The following is a 20675-nucleotide window of genomic DNA, read 5'->3' as shown; positions in this document are numbered from 1 at the left end:
CAGATGTGGTGGGGGAGGGGGAGACTCTCTTTCTGTGTGCCAGGCAAGGCAGTTACAATACTGGCCCTAAGGCCAGCTGCTTTTCACCTCACAGTATGTCTTTTCTCTGTGTGCAGCAGTCTTAAATGAAACTAATCATATAAAATAAAAATATACTGAGTCTGGGTTTCTGACCCATTCCTAAAGCAGGGCCAAGAGTGCAAACAAAGGAAATGGTGAGGAGTTACTTACATCCATGGAGTAATGCTCAATCTGATAGATGGTGGTCAGCCCCTGGGTCGTGAAATAATCCACACAGGATGAGCAGCCCAACCTCGCTAAGAAGCTGCAGAGGAGGAAGGAAGGAAGGAGAGAGAAAAAGGATCACCCTGGCTGCAACAGCCCAAACCACAGAAAAACCAAACACTCAGCCAACCTGCAGCAACAGGAAACAAAGCTTTCACCCTTGGCTTGACCTTCTCCAAGACGTCCCAGGCCAGCAAGTCACATTACTGCCACATCAAACAAATGAGGGAGTCCTTCAGCTCAGCATCTAACAGACAACCCTTGTGGCAGCACCTTGCCTTAGTCGAGAGCCAGTGCTGCACAGCCTGGATCTTGGGAGAGGAAGGCTTACATGGACCATCCTGCCAGGTCACTTCACCCAGAAGGCAGCTGAGCCCATGGCAGCCTGCTGCATGGATAGAGGGCTTCAGCAAGGCAATGGGTCTGGGGCTCAGACACATCATGCACACAAAGTACTTCAAGTCATCACATTCCTCCCTAAGCGTAAAAGATTCCTCCTTCGTGGGCAGCATCTTTCAACCTGTTTGATTTCACGGAGGGCAAAGGAGCTTCTGAACCCAGCCATGGGTTGTCTCAGGTGGCCAAAGGGGGAAAAAAGACAAAACAAAAAAAGATAAAAGAAATGTTTGCAAAGACTGCCTGGCACCCTCAGCTCCACCAGTCCAACAGATGCTGTATCCCTTGGCTTCTTGCAGTCCTAACATCCCTATTTGTCTCAGCTGCTCAGAGGTGGGGGTTAGAGGCTTGGTCCCAGCCCCAGGACTTCCAAGACCCACTGGGATCCAGTGCTCCAGGAGAACAGGTCAAGGGACCTGGCAGGACCCTTCAAGACCCCTGACATGAGGCCTCTGCTCCCTGTGGGTGGGAAATGTGCACTGGGCAGCCTGCTCCCGCTCACCTGACGATGCTGCAGTCTGTGGGGTACGGAGGAGGGGGGGTGCAGTGGGACGTTGAAGGCATGGAGAGGGGAGGAGGCAGCGCCTGCGTGGGGCTGAGGCCATTCATGTCACCGGTCATGGCCATGTGGGTGCCCATCATGGGAACTGGAGGAGAGAAGGAGGAGCACATTGTTACCCAGGCATCCCTGGACCCCAGCTTCACCCCCAGCACAGCACCAGAGGACAGCACCCACTGACAAAGCAGCTTTAAATCTCCTGCAAAGCCCCGCATGGAGCAAGCTCAAGGGGAATTTCAGGCAGGGCTGCAGTCTGCACAAGGACTAAATGGCAGTCAGTCCTTTAGAAGCTCTCCCCTCGCTGGAACAACAGTCGGCGGCAGCACTGCCGCATCGCCTTCCCTTACAAACAGGCTCAGTAGAAACCTAAGCAACTAAGCAAGCCTCATCTCAGCTTTCCTTGCCGCAGGAGGGGAGCAGGACAGAGCCAGCAGAGTAACCCAATACAGAAGCCAAACAGCTTTGTTTTCAAAGACACCAAGAGCAGCCAAAGGCGATCAGCAACAGGTGTGGGCAAGGGTCCAGTGCTTTTGAAATTAAAAAAAAGGGCAGCAAAACTCAGCCCCCAGAACCATGTCTGTCATCCCAGATTTACAGGGCTGCTGGGCACTCTTCAGCAGCCAGGAGGAAGCGGGTTACAGAGCTGCGAGATACAGATATTTCCTTTGAAACTAAGACGCGTCTTAATTGAACCGAAGGAAAAAACTGTTTGCCAACATTTGCATCTCCTCCGCTGGGATAGGAAGAAGAAACAAGTCTTGAAAGACAGATGACAGTGAAGCCAGCCAGATGTGCAGCAAGAAGTAGCTCTGTTCATCTCTGTGAAGCTTAGAGCAGGATGCTGAAGCCTTGCCCTGTGGCACAGCAATGAGCAATATTTGGCTCTGCAGGTTTCCAGCAATTACTCCCGGCTCCCCAGCCTAACACTAGACACTTTGAGATGCCAAGTCTTCTTGCCCAGACTAGTGGGGAGCACACATAGAACAGGAGAAGAAGCAGTGAGGGTTTCTTACTGTTGGTTCCCATGCCGTCAGGGATGGTGGTTGGGGTCAGGGCATTGCGCTGCTGGGGGTTAATTAGCTGGCTGACCGAGGGCAGCTTGTTCATGCTGTTCATTTTGCTCAGTGGTGGAGAGTTGGAGCCATAGGATGACTGTGACTGCATGGAGGTCCTGCAAACCAAGGAGATGTTAGGACAGGAATCACAGCAGTTGGCTGTTAAGAGTACGCATCCAATGGCCTATGTTTGCTGTTTGTGGCAGCAGTGACCTGCTACTGAAATCGCTGACAGCATAGGAGCATTGCAGATAAAGATCACTGAAGAGAGAGAGTCAAGGGTACATAAGAAGTTTCCCAGATCTGCTGGACATTTATAAAACAAATAGTGAAACATTGACAAAGGGAAGCTTCACTTTCAGTTCAAATTTTTTATTTAAGGAAAGGTTTTTAAGTTTTTCAGTTGAAAACAACGTAAGCAAAGCCAGCAAACAGCTGCCAAAACTTAAAATGAGTATTTTTAAGTTAAGCTTTCCTGGTAGTCAAAGACTTTTTCACAAGAACAAGAACTGAGGAAGCCATCCCAAACCATTTTAACTACCCCTATAACCTGACTGCAGAAACATTTTTCAGATTGAGTCACATTTATTTCCTTAGTTCCTCCAAATTGCTAGTTATTCATATAATCAGATTGTTATCAGGCATAAGTATAACTGCCAGAGGCTCTTTGCTCAAGACAGACTTCATGCACCTTAGGGACCACTGCTGAGATGGTCAGAGCTGCCTGGGACACTAACATACAGCTTTTGCTGGTATTAAGGAGAACCTGGTAACCAAACCCCACAGGCTGCTTGCAAAGAGTATCAGATTCCAGCCACTTGACAACAGCACTAGCCTTCCTCAAGTCTAGACAGTCCCAAACTCCATCCAGCATACCTGTGAACCAGGCCAGAGAGGCTTGCTGCCGAGCTCCCCCCTACCCAGCCCCAAAGGCCCCAGTTGCAATCCTTCCTTGTGAGCCATCCCAAGCATGAAGACCAGGCTGCTTCTGAACGGCAGCCCGGTTCCCAGATTGAGTTACGCTGCGACATCCCATCTGGAGTGGGGTCTTACTTGGGATATGCCGAAAATTATCATTAAAACGGGTCCAACTGGCAGAGCACCACCATGCTACAAGAGAGCAGGTTTTTCTCTCTCTGACACCAGGGGCATTTGCAAGACTGGGCAAAGGTGCTGGGGAAGCAGGCGTGCTTCACACACACAATCCATGCTTGTCCCGCAGAGCTGAGGTCACCCAGCTTGCCACAGAGCCTGGCGCTTGTTCAGCCATATCACTGTGACCCCCCAGAGAATGTGCAAAGGCGCAGTCCCATCTTATTTCCCATTGGGAAACTTGTTTGTCTGGGTATAACTGGTTACACCAATTCCTGAGAACTGGCTTTCCTTCTATGCAAAGAGAATAGTTATTACTTCAAATAAGCACAGTGTAAAAGGAAAGAAAAGGCTTATACCTAGATAATTTATTAAAACCTGCAGCACTCAAGGTCAAGTTTCATACAATTACGTTGTCTCCAGCTTCCTGCACTTTTAAGACTTGCAGTGTTGGGTGGAGAAAACATCTATGCTAACAGGCTAGAGTATCTAAGGCCCTGAAGAAATATTACCTAATTACACAATTACAGGAGGTACAGAAGGGTGTGAACTGTCCTTTGGCAGTGAAGATGCAGGACAAGATCCAGCAAACTTCATAGACTCAAGGAAGTGGAAAGCACAAGAAGCTTCACAAATTAATATTAATGATGGCAGCAACTCCCAAGGGGAAGTGAAACTGAGCCATGAAGTTCAGACCCAACTTTTCAGGGTGAAGAGAACGATTCAGATCTGAGGTGTCAATTCACCAATCATGAAAGTTGAGGCCAGCCATGAAATTCAAGTCAGGTTTGACACCACCCTTAACCTAAGAGGCTTCTGGATTTAGGACCAGAATTACTATTTCTACTTTACAGGTTCAGGCACCTATCTTAACTGAGCTTCAGCTGAAATTAATGGACACATAGTCTCTTACAGCAAAATCTGCATGATATGCAAGTGAGGAGGTCACCATGTACACAGTGAAATTCCAAATCAAAGACTTCCCAAAATAGACTTAGTTGCATTGTTTAAGCTCAGGGCAGATTTTGTTTAGAGAGTTCCTCACTAGAAACATTTGGGTTTTTGCTAAGGATGCCTGTTGCTGAAACAAGATTCCCCAAGGAGGTCAGTAGTGGGCCTAACTCTGCCATCTCCACCAACACTGATCTCAGCAAAGCTAGTCAGGAGACTAGAAAACACTTTGGGGATTTAAAATAAGAATAAAAAGATGGCTGGACACAAGCCAACCCAAAGCAATCTACACTATAGAAAACAAATGCATACTTTAACATACAGCTTAAGGACTCCATTCTTATCTCATTCATACTCTTAAGAATCAAGATAAAGACAATCAAGCTCAAGTGAATAAAATGGGAAAATAAAGCACTTTTCTTCATACCCATACTCGTTTCAACTCAGCTATTCCATCGCATGAGCAGACGTGTAAAAGGTCTGGAGAAAGCCGTCTAGTCAAAGAGAAGTCCCAAGATAAACCAAGATGCAAAATTTTATTGAAAATGAATGTCACACATCAATATAGCAACAGCCTCAGAAACATGAGAAAATGGTTTGGTATTGAACACACAGACTACATGGTGTTTGAGGATTCATTTAAAATATATTTCTTTTTTTTTTTTTTCCTCCTTTTTTAAAAAAACCTCAGGTATCAGAAGAATATCATGCACAGTGATTTCCATTAAAGCTATACTTACTATGTCTCAAGAAAGATTAGAAGTAGGACCATTAACATTTCTTTGATTTCATTGCCAATGAAATGCATTTTAATATCAAGGTATAAGGACTTCAATTAAGAGACTATTATGCTTCTTGGAACAGTCTGATATGAAAGGCACTGAGTCACATTCTGCAACTGATATTTCGCCCTTCAAGAGGCTATGTAATTATTTAGCCAATAACATTTGTACTTATGCAAGCTTATATGAAGGCGATTGCCTGTCATGCTTCAAGGCATATAACGATCATCTCAAGAGGTCAGGAAGGAAATTCCTTTTCCCACATAAGAAGCACAGTTCAGTTCACAAGTTACCTTATATAATTCTGCATTTTCCCAGCTCACTGGATATCAGCCCTTCACGAGAGGTAGGAAACTACTTGGATAGACCAATTACCTGATTCAGTAGGCAACTCCCAGAGTCCTCATTCACATTAGATGAGCACACCATCATGTAAGCAGCCTTAATGCAAATGACATCAAAGGTTCATTTTGAATAGGGCAGCTCAGGCTCAGAGAATTTAAGATTTCACCCAAGCCCTTGTGCTTCCACTTTTTTATCCCTGAAGACATAGAGCTAGTCACAATTCAGAGACACTCAAGTAGATTCAAAGCTATCCAGTTCTGGGCCTGCCTTTCCTTACACTACTCACAGCAAGAGCAACAGGGATTACGTCCCAAGCTCATACATGGTCAACGTGACCATCGGCAACATTTTTTTCAAGTAAGGTTGCCCACTGGGCTGTCACTGATGTGGCCTAGTAATGGCACACAAGTGAGAGAGATAATGCTCAGTTGCACTCACCACTTTGAAGGCCCATGAAGTGAGACACTAAAAAGCAGAGCAATGCCCTTGCTTTCCACATCTCTAACAGCTGTTATTCTAAAGCAAGAAATAGTGCATCTTTTCAACCACACAAGTGGTTTGTAGACTTAGGACAAGCTATTGTGTAAGTGGGAGCATGGAAAGGAGGAGCCCTGATGGTCACTAGGAAGACAGCAACTACATCAGAGGGGCAAGGGTGGCAGTAACGACTCCTCTTAGATTTCAGGTATGGGAATTTCCCATGGCAGGCAGCAGATGCGATCTGCTCTCCAGGAAATGGAGCTATGATGCAGGGAGTGGATATACATCAACAATGTGGTATGATACAACCTGACTGACTGATAAGGCCCTACTATTCCACTCTGTTATTCCTTGAAAGGAAAAGGCTTTTCCAAAGCCCCATAGATGACAAAGAAGCAATCAAAAGACAAAGTTTTCTTCTTTTATCTGCAGAGGACAGACTATGAAGCAACTCCAATCACTTCAAGCTTCAGGTCATGTGATTAAAAAAACCCCAAAAACCTCCTTCTAAGATAACCACCTTGTAGCTGGAGAGCACATCAAGTCACCATTAAGACCAGCTTCACTATCATCATCCCCTTATAGTTGGGGGGGGACAAATTAGGAAGCCCTTTCAGAGGACCAGTAGGATTCCAATTATTTAGCTTCCTATTTGGTGGAAGTCTCAGGTGTCCTATTGCCCATTATGATACAAAAGACTTCCTAGAGGTCAGACCAGATGATGAACTGGAGCATGAGCCGGATCTCCTGGTATGGGTTTGTGGATACCTTGTACCTTTTGGTGGGCTGCCTCCTCAAACTTGCTCATGGATAGGCTCTAGAGCAGAGGTCTAGATACAGGTCTGTGTGTGTTTGTTGCAATATTTCAGTATTGCCACCCACAAGTTGACAAGACCAATATCCAGGAATAAGCCTTCATTGGAAGGACAGATTGAAAATGCCATAATCCTGCATCTGGGCTTCATTTGCAGTTCAGGTTCCCACCTCTCACAGAAGAAGGAATGGCCATTCTTCTCACAAATAAAAAGGCACAGAGCAATAGTTACCTGCTTTGTAATCTTGAAGTCCTCCCTGAAGTTTCCAGGCAAAGTAGAGAGGTGCTTGATTTGGTTACACAAGGAACAATGGTAAATCTGCAGCTATATGAAAAAAATCACTGCTAGTGCTAAATTAGTTATTATTTATACTAAATCACAGTTTCTGGGGCTCTTCTCCATCAGCTCTCCCCCACACTGGTATGGTAGAACAAGTCTTGCTAAGACTACGAAGGAGATACCCAGAGATGGGATATGGCTCCCAAAGGAGATGTTAGTACGAGTCATCACCTGCTCAGATCACAGCTCTGCTGCCTGGAAGCAGATGACGTGATGTTCAGAGATAAAAGTCTTCTCCCATTGCATCAGGCTTTTTTCCTTGGTGGGTGGCCAGGAGGCTCGCTCTGCATTTGGGAGGCACCTTCTCTTCAGGCTGTACCTAACCACAAGTGTATCAGAGCTGGGTATGCACCTGTGCCATATAAATCCAGCATCGATTGCACTGCATGCACACAGGTTCCCACCAGTATCAACCCAGCCCCCTGTATTTCTTAGGGGCTACTAATCACTGATGTATGTGACCAAGCTCTGCTCCTCAATCGTTGCTGATCTTGGTAGACACGAGCTTGTGGGGGGCGTCATTCCTAGTGTACCTTCAGTAAGTTCTTCATGTTACTGCTTCCTGCAGCCACGAACGTGAGGGTTCCTCAGGAGAAACGCCACTGTCTGAAAATGTGGGTTGAAAGACACCTTCTACCAGCATTAAGGGCTATTGTTCATGTAAGGATGTTTGAGCACCTCTCAGTGGGGAAAGTCACAGCAGGCATCATTGCCACTCTCAAATAGCTCCTCCCCATCACCAGTATCCACACCTAGTGCCACAGTCAGCAACGCCAGGTTAATACCATGGCATGTTACTTGCCTGTTGATCATTTCTCCTTTGTGCAGGTCTTAGCTGGACACTGAGAAATGAAGTTTCCAAATGATTCAAATCCTCCTTGTTAAGCTCTATACAAATGGCTTTCAGAGGTAAAGTTTGATACAAGCAGTGTGAGAATATACAAGCGCTGGAAAAATCTTCTGTGCAGGAATTGCTAAGCCAGGATGCACTTCGTGTACACAATAAGCAAAAGCCACTGGTTGCAGGATTAATGGACAAGGTGGGCATGGCCTGAAGCATATGCTGGCACTGCTTTCCCTTTGAACTATGAGGTTTGTAATGATGGAGTAAAATGCAGTATGGTTGATGAAGACTCTAAGGCAACACCTAATAACTGCTGAACGTCTGCAAGGAAAGGGTCAAGCTGAAACCTCTCTTCGCAGGTAGGGCAATGAGCAGTGCTGGACGCTTTGCCCTTTACATCCTCAGCTGCAAAGGGACAGGGACGCATGGATGTCATAACATGGAAAGACTTCAACCTCACATACAACTTGTGCAGCTCAGCCCACTTGGATTGAGCCCACAGAGTCAGGAGGGACCTTCCTAAACTCAGCAAAGCTGGATTAATGCCAAGGGTGCTGGCACAAAGTCAAAGACACCCAGTCTTCCCTATAATTTTCATGTCAAAGTCAGACACTTTAAGATTAGAAATAATAACTCATGATGCCAAATTAGCAGGCATTTCTACAGGGAAAAAAAAAATTCTTACCAATGCCAATTCATATAATTATTACCTCCTGTCCAGCAGTGCAAATACTTCAACTACTTGTACTATTACTGCATGACCGGCATTAAAACAGGCCAAATTGACTACAACAGACTGTTTAAACAACACCCCTCTTCTACCCCGCCCCCCAGCCCATGAACACATTTTTAAAGTTAAACAAGACAAGAGGCATTTTAAAATTGAGACCTGCTCAGAGAAACACTGATGAGTTTCACAAATACAGAAGAGGAAGGAGTATCAACGCATTACAAAAACAGGAAGAAAACGTTACACCAAGACAGACAACACTGTGGTTCCTGACCTCCCAATGCTATGGGCTACAGCTAAGAGGTCTGTACAAATGTCTGTTGTCTTTGCAAAGTTTGAGTCCCTTCAGAATATTACTCTATTTATTCTGTTACTGTCAGGCTGTGTAATTGCCCCACTGTTCCTAGTCCTGCCAGTTGGGCAAAGTGACCCCACCAGCTCAGTTTATGGATATACTGATGGGTTTGGGGGGCTGGAATGTTTTAGGATGGCATCGGTCTGTTTGGGAGGGTCTCTCCTTGAGTCCATGAGTTCACTCCTGAAGCAGGCCGAAAGGAGACTGTAGAGAAGGAACCAGAGAAAAGAAAAAGATGAATGTACAGGACCTTTCACCAGGCACCAAGAGAGAAACAGTCAGTTTTGACCTTCATGATCACAGTACGGGCTTTGAAGGAGAGGAAAAGCAAATGCCTTAGCACCTACAATGAGGATATGTGACAGGGAGATTTAGAAAGCTGGAAAGCCCGAGGTACAAGTGAGTGCTTGGCAAGGAAAAGAAAAGAACTAGTTGATAGGGAAATCTGATTTCTGTGTCCCAGTCTTGTGGCGGCTAAAGGTGTCCTGATACAGTTCCCAGGAAAAAGTGTAAGAGGTAAAAAAGCACTCAGCAAAGGGGAAAAGGAGAGAAGCAGCTTCCATTGAACCTACTTCAAACTTCAATTACTTAAAACCCAGAAGCTGGTGCTCAGGAGAGAGGATGGTGCCTTCTGTTAAAGGGCCATATAGATTACATCTCAAATACGCCCTTTTTCAAAGCTGAGGTACCCTCTGGACTAAAGTCAAGGGGTCCCTGGGACTGCCAGCTGATGCAGAAATCACTGCACCCTCAGAGCCAGCAAAGCAAATGCAGCATGTTTTCATATATGGAATCCCCCACTTTTTCTTGCTTACTTTCATTTTGGCAATTCCCTAGTGAGAACACTGAGTTCCTGCAGTTCACAACGCATGCAAGCACAGCACGATAAAACCAAACCAAACCATGCAAAAATCCACTATTAGCTTCCACACCAAAAACGAGAATAGCTAGGTGGAGGTATGAAGAACACCTTCCCCATCAGCCCCCTCCCCATGACAGCAAGAGTGAGGATCCTTGCAGCAACCATCTCAGTGGAGCACTCCAGACACTGAATAGCTCAGCTATGTCATACCTCACTCACGAGGTTAATTCCTTCTCGTTGGATAATGAGCTGTGCTACTCACTAGATTGAAAGGCAGCCACTGGGCTGATAGCTGCTGATAGAAGAGAAATATTTGCTGGGATATAAGACTCTACTTGGACATAAGAGCCCTCTTCTTGGTAGCCATTGGAAGACTTTGTAAAAACCCTTCAATCATGGGAGTTGTACTTGATGATCCTTATGCATACCTTACAACATTAAATGTTTTATGATTCTATGCTATGACAAAGAATTGAAATAAAGACTGTTCAGCCAACAGTGCTCAGCAGTGTGAAACCCACCAAGGAAATTTTGCTGTATATGAAAAAGTGTTTTCCAGTGAAACCGTTAAAATCTGTGCAGATACTCCCTGGGAATATTAATGGTAATTGTATTGCACAAGCCACCTCTGGTACCTCTGGCAGCAGGGATCTTCTGGCAAATAGGTGTTTAAAACAAATGGAGGCAGACCATGAAAAGGAAGTCTAAATAAATGTGTGTGCTGTTGTTCAAATATGGGCCCCAGGATTTGGCAGTGAAAAACGAAGACTAGAAACTGCAGAAAAAACAAAAAACAACAAAAACCCAACAAAACTTCCCACCTATGATCATGAAGGTATTTGGCATAACAGTAAATATAAGAAAACCATGCACAAAGGAGCGGAGAGAGGAGATGAGACAGAGAAAGATTGTGGTCTGGCACAACATGGAGCATTGCAATATTTTGGCCATTTTCTGGGACACAAAGCTTTTTGATTGTTGCTAGGTTTGTTCTTTTTAGTCCAGAATAGTAAGACAGTTGCATCTGCTGGCCCACCAAATGCAAAGCTGGTCTGTATGTGCATGACAGCAATTATACAATTGTTTTCCGGATGACAGATTTATCCTTTTAAAACTGCTTTTTTCACCATGATAATCTCATTCTTGCTTTTCCTACTTTTCAAAACAGATAAAGCTTTCCATTTTGTAGAAACAAAAGGGAAACTTCTTCCCACACACATAGCTTTCCTATGTTAACCATTGCTCAGAAAAGTAAACTGAAAAATTAAGGAATTCTTCCATTAAGGCTTGACTGTGGAGCTCTGCGGATGCAGCTCCATTTTGAGAAGAAAGAGTCAAAGGCAGCTCGCAAACATCCCAGCCCCACAGAGCCCTGCTAGTACCTACAGCTTCCTATGCATCCGAACTTGGCTATTGCATATGCACTTTCCTAGCTCCCAATTTTAACATACACTTTGAATGAAAACAAACCGAGACTGAGTTTTGAAAGTACATCCCAACTTACAAAGTGAAAGGCATTTTCTTTTCAAGCCAGAACAGACTCGCAAAGGTGTCACTGTGCTGCTGAGTTTTACCAGCCTGACAAGGTAGCAGTGACAGGACATCTCCCAGGAACCTGCTCGCATGGAAGGTTGCTCTTACCCAAACCAGTTGCTACAAAACATCTTCTCCCCCCACTTTCTCATTGAGACCTGAAGCTCCTTTGCAATTCATATCTGGGGTGGAATTGTGTCTATGAGTCTTTTCAGCTTAAATGCCACTTCGCCCTGAACACATTCCTTCAGAATTTAAGTCGAACCATGGATTATCAAAGAAAAAGCACCAGAACCCAACTGCAGCTACATAGCTATTGCCTGAACATGCACTGATGCTTGAAGGCAGGCTGTTGGCAGTAACAACTGCAGCAGCTCTGGACAAACACTCAGAAGTTATTTTTCTCCCCACTTCTGTTATCTTTAAGAGCTCTTAATCTTTCTCTCCAGTATCTGAGCACACTCAGCAGCTGAGAAAAGTGAGTATAAAGCTGGACAAGTGCCAGGAGACATGCCAGAAGAAGTTTCATTAAATTAAACGGCTGGACTTACACATGCTGGTCTTAAAGGTAACACAAATACCAACCTTAGTTGCCAGGAACCCATCCTATTGATATAGGAAGAATGAAAACAGTAATTACGGCAAAGCAACTGTCAGCACCAAGTGAAAGCAGTCATCTGCTGCCGTCCATTTCTGCTTACAAAACCATTTCTCAACTAAAATGACTGTAGTTCAGGTGGAGCTTTGAAGACACACAGCTGAGTGCACAAAGACTGCAATGCCTAGGAGCTAGTAAATACAAGCTGTAGTATAAACAAACAGTGCAGATGACTGATAAAAATAATGATAATTTTAAGTGCCCCGAAAAATTGTCCAGAACCCCTGGATGCTCTAGCCATTTTGGCACAAGGCTTTTTTCACACCTCCACAAGACTCCAGCTGACACTAAATACACACAGGTTGAAATGTGAACACATGTAGAGATCTGGCAGAAAGCCGTGGCATTGCAGAAGTCCTGAGACAAGGCCAAGGCACCAAAATAAATCCCTACAGGCTCAAGTGGGACTTATGTGGTGCCTTGGCCTCCTGCTAACCTCTGCAGAGAATGAGTTATACCCACAGCCTCCTGACGCGTGAGCTTACCAGCAGGAACGTGTGAGATCCTAAGCACTACCGCTGGCGGCTACCTACAGCCCGGGTGGCTATTTTCTGTCACCCGATATGGCAGGTGAAGCAATGCCCACAAACGACACCACTTACGGTCTGTCTGGGAAGTCATTCTCTGACTCAGTCTCTGCAACTGCAAAGCTTTGGGAACAGAGGGGAAAATGGAAACCAGACACTTATTTGGCTCTTCTTCTCCCCATCCTCCTGGCACTTACACCACCCAAAGTAATCCTGGCGCAGTCCTACCAGCGGAATTCAGATAGGGCCTGTGTCTGCCTGGATGGAAAGTTTCTCATGTGCAATGTGGAGACTCAGTGACAAAGTACAATTTCTAAAAACACTATAAAACTGCACATGTAGAATCTTTCTTTGAAGTGCCCACTGTTCACAAATGATTTATTATGTGTTTTACCCTTGCTCCCAACTTTCAGCTTCCTGTTTTACAGCTGAGGAACCTACAGTATTTGTATACCACTGAGACACCAGACATCCGACAGTACCAGAGATACACAGCAGCACGGGTCAAGCGTTCAGCCAAGCTGGTGCTCACACTCCCAGCTCCACATGTTCCTGGCAAGATGCTCAGATGGATACCCTGCAGAAGGCATGGGGATGGCTCCACGTTTTCTGCCATTCCCATGGAGCAGACAAGAGAAGATCACACCCACCCTGTGCTCCCCAGCTCAGGTGTGCACGGGCAGCTGGTTTTTGTGTGCAGGCTGTTCAGCGGCTGCGCTGCACCGTGGGCTCTAGCTGGAAGTCAAGAACAAGGCACTAATCTGTCAAAAAGTGAATAGGGTAGGACAAGACACTAGAAGGGGACCTTGAAAGCAGTCAGGACACGCACCCACGGAATCAGGACTGCTTTGTCTCATTGCACAGGTCATGAAATCTGGATCTCAGAGTCTTTCAAGTTCCGTACAGAAACTCCTGTCATCGATATCTAGCAGCTCTGACCATAGAATTAACAAACAGCTATGCTGTTGGAAAGGATTTTGCAAGTGAAGTACTCTCTAAGTGCGTGGCTCTCAGTTGAGCACCACATCCCTATGAGCAAGTGTACAAAAGCCTTCTGTGTCTCTCTCCTCTCTCCCTCCTCCCCACCATCCTCACTGCACAGGTCACCACAAGCACACTCATACTCACTGCTTCTGGAGCAAGTGCTGGTGCTGCTGCTGCTGCTGCTGTCGGTAGGTCTCAATCGTGTGCTGCGGAAGGTACTGCATAAGTTCCAGGGATTCTTTGATCTTTAGTAGCATTTCATAGGTCTCACGTCCTCTCACCTGGATCACAGGAAAAGGAAATGGGGTGTGGCAGGGGTAAAGAAAGCCTTAAAGGACTGCATCTATAGTCTTTAGTGACAACCATCTTAGTGAGTTTTAGGTACAGTCAAGTAAACACCATTGCAGGATGGAAATATTCTGTTTATACACAACAATACGTGACAAAACCGCTAAACCTCGTGCTAGAGGTACAGCAGATAATGTTGAAGAGTGATAGATTTCTGACACTGAAGGCTAGTGGACATCTTGGGTTTGTCATCTGGCTCAATATAAATCTATGTCAACCAAAAGCAATATTCTGATCCAACCCGTTAGACAGAAAATGTCTTTAGCTGTCTCAGATGTAAGCAGATCTGTTGCTGAATCTTACATGCATTGAGGAAAAAAAGTACTTGAACTTGGGTTCTGGGTTTGTATCTCCCTTTTCCTCTAAGCACACCATGGTTTGTGATTATCCAACTAAATGTGGCTCATGGGGAAGCAGCTAAACGGCCAATTACAGACACTTCTTGCCCTTTCTGATCCTACACAAGACAGCATGTTTCACTTCCATCACTGCATTACAATGGTAATACATGTAAAAGCCACAGAAGCATCCACCTTTGTCAATAAGACAACACCCATTATCTCTAGAGGAAGCTCAAGTGCCACATGTCCAGAAATGACAGAGGAGGAAACCCAGTTAGGTCTCCAAGACAGCCATTGACTTGCCTCAAGTCACTAATGAAGATACTAAACAAAGTAAATGCAAAGATAGAGTGAACTCACTGGCAAGTATAAGAGCTCATCATCTGGGGAACGTCTCTTTTTGATAGATGTCATCTGTATGCCATGAGTTCCTTGTCGAAAAGCTGGAAGAGAAACCCCAAAAGCATCCCATTACAAAAAGGGGGAAGGGAAGGAAAGAAAAGGGAAAAAAAGGGGATGTGTGTGAAATAAAATTTAAAAAATAAAATTTAAAAAAAAAGAAAATAAGAAGAAAAAAGAAAGAGAGAGATAAAAGAGAGACATGAGAGTACATGACCAGCTCAGATCTGCAGTGCTCTGGAAAGATCTCTGCCTAAGACACTCCAGAACTCTTCTTGCAGGCTCCTGGCTCCATAAGGCAGACATGACTTTGTGGATGTTGGGTGGCCATACAACTTGGGGGAACATCAGCCAAGGAGCACTGGATATATGGCAAACCCCCAGTAAGCCATACCTAGAAGAAGCCCTGGCTCGTTGCAGGAAAGACTGTGAGCTTTGGCGTTAGAGTGCTCAGGAGCTGTTGGGTGGATCGGTGATCCATGAAGGCAAGACAACAGACAGGGAACATGAAGAATTCATTGCAAAACCAAAGCTCCCTCTCCAGTCTGCCTCCTGTTCAGCCTAGTACGTCACTGAGCATATGTGGGAAACCAAAGCTGGTTTTCCACACTGTGCCTGTCTGATGAGTACACTGCACTCTTTAGAGCACAGAGAGAGACCACTTGCCAGAGCACCTCTGATGCACAGCAGGGTTTACATGCAGTCTTAATGTAGATCCCTGTGGCTAAAAGACACATGCCACAGCACAAGACACTGGCTAGAAGGAGCAGAGAATGACAGCGCAGTCCCAAACAAGCAGTAAAGGTTCAAAAAGTGGTTACAGAATCCCAGACATGAAACTTAAGGGTGACAAATAAACATCCCATCCCTCCACTGCTGGCAGGTCTAATCTAACACAGGCAGTGCTGCAAGGGAGCCCACAAACCCATGCTGTGAACACCAGCTCATTTTTAACGTTGATTGACCCTGGGAGAACAGATGTCAAATGCTCTCCTGCCTCCAAGCCCATGCACAGCACTGCTCATCCCTGCAGCACAAGAGCCAAGGTCGCACCTGCACCCAGTGACAGCATGACTTGCAATCTGCCCAGCTCTGCCAGCTACTTACGGCGCTTCGTACCATCACCATTCTTTGTGCTGTCGGAGACTTGCTGCTTGCGGATGCTGTCCTCGTCTGCTTTGCGATCTCTGCCTGGGCAAGCACAAATGCGGGCTTCGAAACATCGGCGGCCCAAAACCTGCCCACTGGGAAGAGAAGTGAGAGGAAACATCAACTGGCAGCTTAGATGCAGGCCAGCAGCATCCCTCAGCTTCACACCAGTCTATGCACAGACAGACCCAAACCTCCCATTTCCCAGTCAGGGTGTCCCAGCTGCTGAGCAACTCCCATCTGCAAAACTATCCTATGGCCCTTTACATCAAGCTGTCCCCAAGGATATAACAATGCTGCCCCAAATGGAAGAGGAGCTCGAAGGCCACCTGCAAGCAAAGGTGATGCACTACTTACTCTCTGGTTTCCAGTGTCACAATGATGAGGATCGGGCGCCGGTTCATCCCTCCCACGCAGCTACTGTTACACATGAAGTTGTACAAGACTGTTGTGAACTCTGTACCAACCTGGATGAGACAAAGGGGATGAGCAGAAGAAAGGGTGAATAGAAAGCTCTGCTTTTTCCAGGCTCTCCTCTTGTACTTCCACAGCTGTGCTGCAGACTAGCACGAAATAGACCCCACTACAAGGATTCCTTAGAAGAAATTAAGAACTCCTGCTCTCAAGGAATAGAGAGGATGTTTCAAAGCTCATTTTTGATAAAAGGAAGAAGAGATTCATTGTGATGAGGATGCGGAAAGCATAGGATCCTAATTCCTTTAACTAGGGTTACAACCCCCTGCCCTTTGTATGCTGGGATGCCACCACCCTGAGCTCATAACATACCTGGGGCGGCTCATAGGGGACCAGCACGCTCTGCCTCCCGGTGATGGGGTCTTCTACATACTGGGCATGGCTGTTCCCTTCCACCCTGATCAGGTGGCTGGGAGGCGCAATCTGCCCTGCAAAGGCAAGGAAGCAAAAAAACCCAAGAGACACCATTTAGTGAAGCAAGGTCACACACAAGGCAGCAAGATCTTCCACCAAAGGAAACCACCCATCTATCAGAGCACACACGTGCCTCCCAGCAGAGGGATGCTCCCTTCCCTGTCCCTGCCGCCAGACATCAAAAGCAACAGACTTTGCCAAGCTTGCACTGGATACCTGTGAGTAAACTTGAACATGGGCTTCCCAAGATCCCAGACTAAGTAAGCCCAAATGTCAACTGAATGGCAGCTCACAGCAACTCTTCCAGCAGATAACGCCATGTGGATTTTCACACCAGCTGAAAGCCTTTCTTTTCTTCCCCCAAATGCATACACAAAGCAAATTCCTGCAAGTTTCAATTCCTACTCTTATCCTATGAATTGCTAGCCCTGTTGTCTCCTATTCAGTCTTGATCCTAGGGAGCTAAAAAAAGATTCAAACAGCAAGAGAAACATGCATTTAACTAATGGTCAACTTGAAAAATCCTGCTTGCTTACAGCAGTGGCAGAAGGGAACATAATCTTCTTTTTTTATAGGCCCCTTTCCAATAATTAAAAAAGTTTCCTTCCTGCAAATTTTCTTCAGTGTTACTACAACATATGACTAAATTCTGAGGAGAGAAGCCTATTATGGGTTCATCTCAATAATTTGTTTTGTGTTTGGTTTAACTGCTTTTTTTTCATTTCTTAATATAAATACAGCATATTTCTAGAGAAATAATTATTTCAGAATAAAAATGTATCTTTTTTTTTTTTTCTTCCTAAAAACTCTATTACTCAACCAGGTATCAACACTTAAAAAATCCAGTTCTGTTAGAAAAATGCTTTCTAATATGAAAAAATATTTTGTAGACCTGTCCACTTCACTCTGATTTTGGACTCCCAAGTCCTTACTTATTTTTGTGCTTGTCTAGCTGGCTGCTTTGCAACCAGCAAAGGGATCTGGGCTCCTAAGACATCCTGCTAACTGACACCACCAAGGGCTTTTTTACAGTAGGAGATAAATAATACATGTGGAATAAAACAGATGCTCATCTGAAGTTATGTGAACTTAAATGACCAAGGCAAAATAGACCCCAGCCTATGAGTTTGCAGAAAACCCTAGCACATTTTTAAAGCTGGTGTTCCTTCACTAACACTTGCTGCTCCTTGCTAAGAAGCAGCAAGTAAAAGATTAAAACATTAATACTGACCGATAGCGTTAAATGTTCAGGAAGGTTGCCTACAGATGATGCTGGCACTTAGTGTTATTCTGCTAGAGATAAACAGCCCCTCCGTCTTTGAGGCGTGGATTAAGGGCTGGAGATGATATTGCATCCTGTTACTAGATCCTTGTCCCAGCGACGTGGAAGCTCATTCCTGAACACAAGAACAGCTGCTTGTCATCAAAGCAGAGCAGGGAAAGGCTGCCAGAAGGGCATTGCCTGCCATGAGGACAGACATCCATCTAACCTGGGCAGGCGTGAGATTTATTTTGGTGCTTTCTTCCCAAGAACGTGCTTGCACAGGGACAACTAAAGTATAGTATGAAGCTTCCTGCTAAGCACAGGAAATAAAAAGCTGTACGAGGTGTTGCAGGGATGTCTGCTTCCAGCAGGTTTGCTGTGAAGCTGCCATCAAATCCCTGCACTGGTCACTCATCAGACAAGCAGCTTTGGAGAGGGACTGCCAGCAACGTGCTGCCTTCCTTACCTTCGTTGAACTCCCGGCTCAGCTCGTGGTTTGGGCAGCGTTTGACCACTTCGGTGACATGTTCAGCTTTCTTGTAGACTGGCATAGCCCTGATGACAGCTCCCTGAGGTGGTGGGGTCATCACTTTGATCTGGATGGGACACGTCTTGGCGATCTGGCAGTACAGCTTTTTCAGTTCAGTGGAATACTGGATGAGGGAACAGAGCAAGAAAGAGTCAGGATGTTCATCTAGGGATGAATGCATGCCAGAACGATGGAGATGGGTTTGCGTATGTCACTGAATGCACCAGCTACTGCACATGTATTGTATTTGTATACACAAAAGCCACGTTTCCAGACAAGTGGCAGAAGCCCTAGACCTTTACCTGGTTTAGAATATCAGAATATAAACCTACATCTTAGTTTTCTTAAAGTCAAAAATCTTCAACTAAGAAGCACCACTTTTACATGAACAAATACAGTCTTTATTTCTCTTGGGCACACACTCCCTTCTAGGGGATACACATCACCTCCCTAATGAAATTGATGCTATTATTTTCACAGCACCCTATAATCCTGGAAGCACTGAAGACCACACACAAAGTGTTGCATCTTGTCTTGTAAGAAGCCTTCTTACTTTTGCAGAGGGTTGAAATAAAAACGTCGACTTTGGAGTTGAACTGCACTTGGAAGCAAGACCCTGACCAGTCTGGGAGTTGTACCAAATCTGACATTTCAGTCATCTTTTAAAAATATCTCACACCTCTCCTGACTACTTCAGTAGCAATCTCCACAGGTTTAAACTCAAAACATTATGTCCCCAAAAGAGGTAAAAAAATACTTTTTTTTTTTTTTTTTAAATAACCAAAGATCAGAGGATTTGAACACACCAAAGACCATGTCCATGGTGAGACCTAGAGCACAACCCAGCAGCTGACTCCAAAAGGGAAGTTGTGACCATGCAATGAACACCTGGAGCAGAACAAAATGCTCTTATTCACTGTGCTAATTTGAAGGATATTAGATTACCTCTTTTAAGTTGTTCACCACTAAAGCAGTAACACTGGTGCAGCATTTTCCCGAAGTGTGTTCACATCTGGAAGCCTTTACTCAGCAAAACATCAAGGCATGGGCTGAAGTCATCGGTTTCTATTCAAAACCCCTCACTGAAATAAGGGCGTGTGCTTAGCAGGAATTTTTTTATGGTTGCAAGGCAACTCTTATGTGGTTCAGTAATCCAAACCCATTTTTCTGGATGTCCCCCATGAAGGAGAGTCTCCAGTCTCCTCTGCTGTTCCAGAATACAGTATTTTTCATCAGTGCCCCATTTCAGAGGTGTTCAGTTTTCTCCAGGTGCGGAGACATTTGCAAGGACAGAGCTCTTCCAGTAATTCTAACCACGTAACCCACAGGAATTGCTGGTATTTCCCCACTTCCATCTCTTTGGTTCTTGCACAGAAAAAAAAGTGAAAGCCCCAAGGTGGTTGTTTTCTCAAAAAACATCTCTAGCAGCCATGGCTGATACAGCCCCAGTCCCAACTGTTCGAACACAGCACTGGCAGGTTCATGCTGGTTGAGAGCACGACATGGCTATCCATCCTGCTGGGATGGGAAGAGCCAGCGCATGCATGGGTGGGTGGTGGGTGATGTGGCAGCAGAAGGATTACCTAGCAATATTCAGGGATTATTTGCATTTCAAAGCATACACGTTGCTAACATAGGAAAAAACAAAGTTGGGAGAGACACTGGGGAGGAGAGAGGGATTAAAAATAAGCCAAGCCAATCCCTTCCCTCCTCACTCAATGCCACCCATCTGTAGGGCAGGGAAGATGCTACAGGTATTTGAGCTAAGGAAAAAAATTCTTAAAAATGCAAAGGCCAAATTGTGCAATGTATTTTATGTGCCTGCAGGCTAGAGATTAAACCCACAAAGGATTTACCCAGCCCTCGGAAATGGGGAACATGCCAAACAATTACAAAAAAAAGTTGCGAAACAGATCTGAATGGTGATTTATATCATACATCTTTTTACCTGAAATTCCTTATTGTTTTTTAATTAAAAAGCAATTCCTTACTGAAGGTAAGAGTGAGCTCACTATGTTGTCTTTTCATCTCAAGAGGTAGGAAAAGAATCACTTAGATTTGAAAGAGGAAGAAAATTTAGAAAGCATTGTTTTTCTCAACACATCAGCTTGCTCATAGCATTGTGAAGGTTTCAACAAAAGAAAGCCTCAAAAATCTCAAAAAGC

The 20675-nt window shown here is 45.0% G+C and overlaps 1 protein-coding gene across 1 annotated transcript in view; it reads right to left on the bottom strand.

Moving 5' to 3' along the window:
• The window catches only part of LOC104410865 (tumor protein 63-like), a 20109-nt gene extending 1480 nt beyond the window's left edge, over positions 1-18629 (bottom strand). Inside the window, 9 exon segments of the mRNA XM_010021135.1 lie at positions 232-325; positions 1184-1328; positions 2254-2411; positions 13737-13873; positions 14642-14724; positions 15788-15924; positions 16187-16296; positions 16616-16731; positions 18448-18629. Coding sequence (XP_010019437.1) covers positions 232-325; positions 1184-1328; positions 2254-2411; positions 13737-13873; positions 14642-14724; positions 15788-15924; positions 16187-16296; positions 16616-16731; positions 18448-18568 — 1101 coding nt within the window. The 5' untranslated portion in view covers positions 18569-18629.
• Positions 18630-20675: the final 2046 nt, after the last annotated feature.

This window comes from Nestor notabilis, unplaced genomic scaffold, assembly GCF_000696875.1.
Source record: "Nestor notabilis isolate BGI_N333 unplaced genomic scaffold, ASM69687v1 scaffold29308, whole genome shotgun sequence".
NCBI lineage: Eukaryota > Metazoa > Chordata > Aves > Psittaciformes > Psittacidae > Nestor > Nestor notabilis.
The sequence above is the reverse complement of the archived record's forward strand: the minus strand, read 5'-3'. Positions and strand labels throughout refer to the sequence as shown.